The following is a 5,175-nucleotide window of genomic DNA, read 5'->3' on the forward strand; positions in this document are numbered from 1 at the left end:
CCATAGAGAACTCAGCCCTGTGTCTCCTCTGCACAGTCCCCTGAGACCAATGTCCAGCCAGGGTGGGAGCAGACCTCCACGCTGCCCAGTAGACCCCACCGTGGCCCAGGTGCCTGAGGACTTAGTGTCTGTCCCCAAGGTGGGGAGTCCTTGGGGACACTGTCCAGGTCTGCTGTGCAGAGAGGGTGTCACACTGTGTGGCTGCTGAGGGAGGGAGGAGAGGGGACCTGCTCAGCCCAGTGGCCTCCCTCGTCTCCTGACCCTACAATCGTCAATGGCCCTGGGGTCACTCAGGGCTCTGGTTAGAGGAAGCCCATGAGTGACATTGCAGAAAAGTCTCCCAAGAGGAAAGATGTCAACAGGGAGGGAGGGACAGGGTGACACAGGAATGGTCCCTGTCCTCTCTGTCCTCAGGGCTGCAGGCTGGACGTGGTGGTGGGGGCCGGTCTCCAAGGGCAGAGGCCACCCTGGCAGAGGCTGGCTGAAGCTCCTCCTCGAGGAGGCCACTGTCCCCTCTGTCCCCTTCCCGTGGGCCTCCTCCTGTGGCCTCTTAGTTCCTCAGAGAGGAGCTCTGGGAGCAGACTTCCCCTGCGGCCCTGCAGCCCCGGCCGACATGCTGCTGCTGCTGCTGCTGCTGCTGCTGCCCCTGCTGCGGGGCTGTGGGCGGGTGGAGGGCCAGGGGCGTTATGCCCAGCCAGATTACACCCTGCAGGTGCCCAGGGAGGTGACAGTGCAGGAGGGCCTGTGTGTCCATGTGCCCTGCCAATTCTCCTACCCCAGGAACAGCTGGACTAACTGGGACTCAGCTCATGGCTACTGGTTCCGGCAACGGGACAAGGAGACGGATGCTCCAGTGGCCACCAACGACCCTGACAGGAAGGTGCGGGAGGAGACCCAGGGCCGGTTCCACCTCCTTGGGGACCCAAGAACCTACAACTGCTCCCTGAGCATCAGAGATGCCAGGAAGACGGACGCGGGGTCCTACTACTTTCGGGTGGAGAGAGGACACTTGAGACACAGTTACAAGGATCAGAGTGTGTCAGTGCGTGTGACAGGTAAGGCACCAGGTCAAGGCAGCCTCAGGGAGGTCACGGGGCAGCGCTGGGTGGGACCCTGCCCTGGGGGAGCTGGGGTCAGGCATTGGGGGCTCAGGGAGCAGCTGGGTCAGAGCCAGAGCTTCTCTAGGGCCCCACCTCCCCCCTCCCTCCTGACCCTGCCTGTCCCCCTCTGCTCACCAGCCCTGACCCCTGACATCCTCGTCCCTGGGACCCTGGAGTCTGGCCGTCCCAGCAACCTGACCTGCTCTGTGCCCTGGGCCTGTGAGCAGGGGACGCCCCCCACCTTCTCCTGGGAAGGGCCCTCTGTGTCCTCCCTGGGCCCCAACGTCACCCACTCCTCAGTGCTCACCCTCACCCCGCGGCCCCAGGACCATGGCACCAACCTCACCTGCCAGGTGACCCTGCCTGGAGCCCATGTGACCAGGACAAAGACCGTCCACCTGAACGTCTCATGTGAGAGCTGGGCTGGGACACCTGGGGCTCTGATGGGGCTGGTCCCTGAGGGAGAGGGAGAGGGGTCAGACCCTGGACACTGGGTGCTGGGTCCTGAAATCATGTGGGGGGGGCCAGGAGGATGCAGCCTCCACTCCTCCCCACCATGAGGCTCCTGGGACAGAGGCTGATGTCCCCAGCCTCCCACTGACAGGTCTGCGTGTCTCCCTGCCCCAGACTCTCCACAGAACCTGAGTGTCACTGTGTCCCGAGGAGCTGGCCCAGGTAGGGAGGGGCCTCGCTGGGGCTGGGGGCAGGGCCTCTTCAGCTCAGGGCAGGGCTGGGTCCCCTCACCCTGGTGACAGAGCCCCTTATTGGGGAACCCATTGACCCCTCCCCACCTAAGCCCCACATGTGCCTTGAGCTCCTGTCCCCACCCTCCCAGGCTCCCTGGACTCCAGCAACTGCCCCTCAGCCCCACAGGGACAGGGTGACACTCTCACAGCAGAACTGGGCTCCCAGGCCCCCTCCCAGCCTCCTCCTGGACCTGCCTCCAGCCTCCTCTTCTTATTCCCCAACAGCTTTGCTCTAAGTGCTTGTGGGAGGAGGCACAGTCCAGGGCACACACAGAGCAGTCTGTCCCCAGAGCCTAGGTCCCTCCCTGAGGTGACCAGTGTCCATGCAGGCTGTGCTGAGCCTTGGACTGTCCACCTGAGGACTGAGAGGTCACTGCGTGTCAGTAGCACTCAGGGTCCTCGTTCTCGGTGGTGAGGGTGTCCCACTGCCCAGATGGACCCCGTTCTGTGGGCGTCCTCTGCCAACCAGCACTGAGTCCATTCAGCCCACAGGAGTGTGCAGTGGATGGTCCTGAGCCTCCGTCCACAGCTGGGTGTGCAGGTCAGTGAGCTCAGCTCCTGGGCACAGAATACAGCTGAGCCACATGTTCTGGTTCAAGAGCTTGAGTCAATGCAGCTGAAGGAGGTACAGGAAAACACATCCGTCACAGGAACATCAACTTGGCCTTATTCCTGGGCACAGGTCAAGGGTGTGTTTTCCTGTGCTTCATTCAGTCCATGAGTGTGGGGGGTCCCCTCTCTGGACTCCAGGGTTCTCTTTCCTTTGCTCTCTTTGTCACTCTGACCCTCTGTCTCTTTCTCCACAGAATCTACAACCCTGGGGAATGGCTCATCTCTTTCCGTCCTGGAGGGTCAATCTCTGCGTCTGCTCTGTGTTGTCGACAGCCGTCCCCCTGCCAGGCTGAGCTGGTCCTGGGGGAACCTGACTCTGTGTCCCTCGCAGACCATGGACCCTGGGGTGCTGGAGCTGTCTGCAGAGCACCTCAGGGATGGAGGGGAATTCACCTGCCATGCGCAGAACCCTCTGGGCTCCCAGCACATCTCCCTGAGCCTGTCACCGCAGAGTGAGTGTCCTGGGTCAGCTCACCTGACCCCAGCCCAGGAAAGACCTGCAGGTCACAGGCCTCTGAGCAAATGCCCACGTGCCCAGCAGGGGGCATGAGGTCCTCTGCTCAGCTTCAAGTCAACTGTGAGGCTCAAAGTACTTGGGGTCCAGCTGCTGGGCAGTCAGGGCCTGGGGGAGGCCTGGGCTGATGGCCCCAGACTAGGGATGGAGGAGGCCTGAGGAGCCATGTCCATGGCCTCCTGTGGGAGGAGGGACCTGGGTTGTGGATTAGCAGGTGACTCTGGCCTCGTCCACTTTTCTGCAGGGAGGTCAGGGCCCATGGCCCAGGTGGTCCTGGTGGCCATCAGGGAGGTGGCTGTCAAGATCCTGCTCCTCGGCCTCTGCCTCATCTTGCTCAGGTCAGCGCTGCCCAGGGGTGGAGAGGAGGTGTGGGCAGGGCAGGCACCTGGCACTGAATCCCAGAGTCCCAGCGCTGGGGACCCAAAGGGGTGAAGATTGCTCTGGCCAGGCAGGGGCTGAGGGAGTGCTGCCTGGGCCATGGGCCATCGCTGTCTGTCCCCAGTTCTGGCCCAATGTGGGGGGGGGGAGCGGGTGTCAGCAAAGAGGTCTTCAGGCCAGGCCTCCTCTGCCTCCCTCAGTCACCTCCAGCCCCTGACAGGGCACAGGGCAGGGGACCACTGCCCACTGCACCAAGCTGCCCCCCTGAAGGCCCTGGTCTCTTCCCTCAGAGTGAGGTCCTGCAGGAAGAGGGCAGCGAGGCCAGCAATGGGCGAGGAGCTTGGAAACCCTGTCACCAGGTAGTCCCAGGTCAGTGACGCAATGTCTCAGCCTCCCACATCCCCAGGGACCCCTCCCCCATCATGGCCCCAGGTTGGCCACCTCCCCATGGCCACAGGTGAGCTGCCCGTCCACATCCTGAAGCCCCCCTTCCTGCTGGGTCCCATATGGATAGTGGCTCAGGGCCCTTCTCTACAGCAGAGCCAGGTGGGTCCCCACCTCGACCTTGCTGTACCTCCCTGGCACCGTAGTCACCACCTGGCCTTTCTTTCCTTCTATGCCTGGCCTCCCTGATGTCTGTCCCCCTACCCCTGGACACTCCTGGTCCTCGTCCCCCTTGCTCCCTGGATCTGCCTCAGCTCCTGCCATCTGTCCCCAGCACCAGCGTCCAGCATCTGTCCACTTCCTCCACAGCATGACCAGCTGCATGTCCCCTCCATGGATGGTGACAGAGGAACAAGTCAGAGCCTGGACGAGAGGGCCTCCCAGGGTCGTGCTGTGGACTCTCCCCAGAGCCGTCCTCCCTCCTCTGCAGACCCCCACACCCTCAGGGCCAGGCTGCTGGGGTCCGAGACTTGGCAGGCGCAGACCCTGCTCCCGACACGCAGCTCCACCCCCTCCTGCCTCTGCACGATTTGGTCACCTCCTGGCCTTGGTGTTGCCTGGCCTACGACTCCCAGAATGCAACAGTCCTCGGGGAGCCTGAGGCTGGGGGATTCCCTCCAACCCTGTGGTCCAGGCTTCCACTCGGCCTGAGGCTCCAAGGGCACTGCTGGGCGTCTCTTCTGCGCCTGCGCCAGGGTGCGAGAGGACCGTGGTGTGGATGAGGCAGAGCGCTGTTGCTGGTGGATCGTCTGGAGGGGAAACGGCTTTGTCCCGATTTCCTGGTTTTGTGGTCACTATAGGCTACAGGAATTATAGAACATAGGATTTGCACCCTTCGAGGTGGGTGATAACGCAGCCTAATTCCCTCTTAACATGGGGAGCCATCATGTCACTAAGGCATGAAAAGTTAACTTCAGCTTTACTATGAATCACTGCGATTTCTGAACTTGCTTGGAATGCCTGCCCATGCCTTGACCTCACCCACGCCTGGCTTTCCCCCACCAGATAGCAGCCCTCTCTGAAACTTTAGTGACACCTCATGAATTTTGGCTTTCCCTGGCCAGATAAGGACCCTGTCTGAAGCTCTAATGGCGCCTTATGAGTTCTGATGCTGGAATCCAGTTTACTCCCTAAGTGCTCCACCATTAACCTACTGCCTGCCTCTGTCTTATGCTTGTCAAAATCCTGATATCTGTAAGTTCTGCAGACACCCCCCTTTTTGTAACTTTCTGTGCTATAAAGCTGCGCTCCTCAGAGCTGTGGGCTGTCTTCTGTTCCCACGGTTTTCAGGAAACAGCCCTGGCTGGTGGTAATTACAGGCTTGCTTTAATTTGATGTCAATTGGAGTTGGTGGCCTTTCTTTGCATTGTGGTCTAACAGT

General features: G+C 61.4%; 1 protein-coding gene across 1 annotated transcript; it reads left to right on the forward strand.

Annotated features, from left to right (window-relative positions):
- Positions 1–557: 557 nt before the first annotated feature.
- Positions 558–3,008, forward strand: LOC144371119 (sialic acid-binding Ig-like lectin 8). The gene is made up of 4 exons (XM_078033327.1): positions 558–1,055; positions 1,239–1,511; positions 1,728–1,775; positions 2,653–3,008. The coding sequence occupies exons 1-4, from the start codon at positions 614–616 to the stop codon at positions 3,006–3,008; spliced, it is 1,119 nt and encodes a 372-aa protein (XP_077889453.1). The 5' UTR covers positions 558–613.
- The last annotated feature ends 2,167 nt before the right edge of the window (positions 3,009–5,175 follow it).

This window comes from Ictidomys tridecemlineatus, chromosome 15 (assembly GCF_052094955.1).
Source record: "Ictidomys tridecemlineatus isolate mIctTri1 chromosome 15, mIctTri1.hap1, whole genome shotgun sequence".
Taxonomy (NCBI): domain Eukaryota; kingdom Metazoa; phylum Chordata; class Mammalia; order Rodentia; family Sciuridae; genus Ictidomys; species Ictidomys tridecemlineatus.

What these genes read in the sequence shown, in the direction of transcription:
- LOC144371119 (XM_078033327.1), top strand. Translation starts at nt 614, where the DNA reads ATGCTGCTGCTGCTGCTGCTGCTGCTGCTGCCCCTGCTGCGGGGCTGT. An exon ending in TGTGTCAGTGCGTGTGACAG is followed by an intron (nt 1,056 to 1,238) that starts GTAAGGCACCAG and finishes TCTGCTCACCAG; the next exon opens with CCCTGACCCCTGACATCCTC. An exon ending in CGTCCACCTGAACGTCTCAT is followed by an intron (nt 1,512 to 1,727) that starts GTGAGAGCTGGG and finishes TCCCTGCCCCAG; the next exon opens with ACTCTCCACAGAACCTGAGT.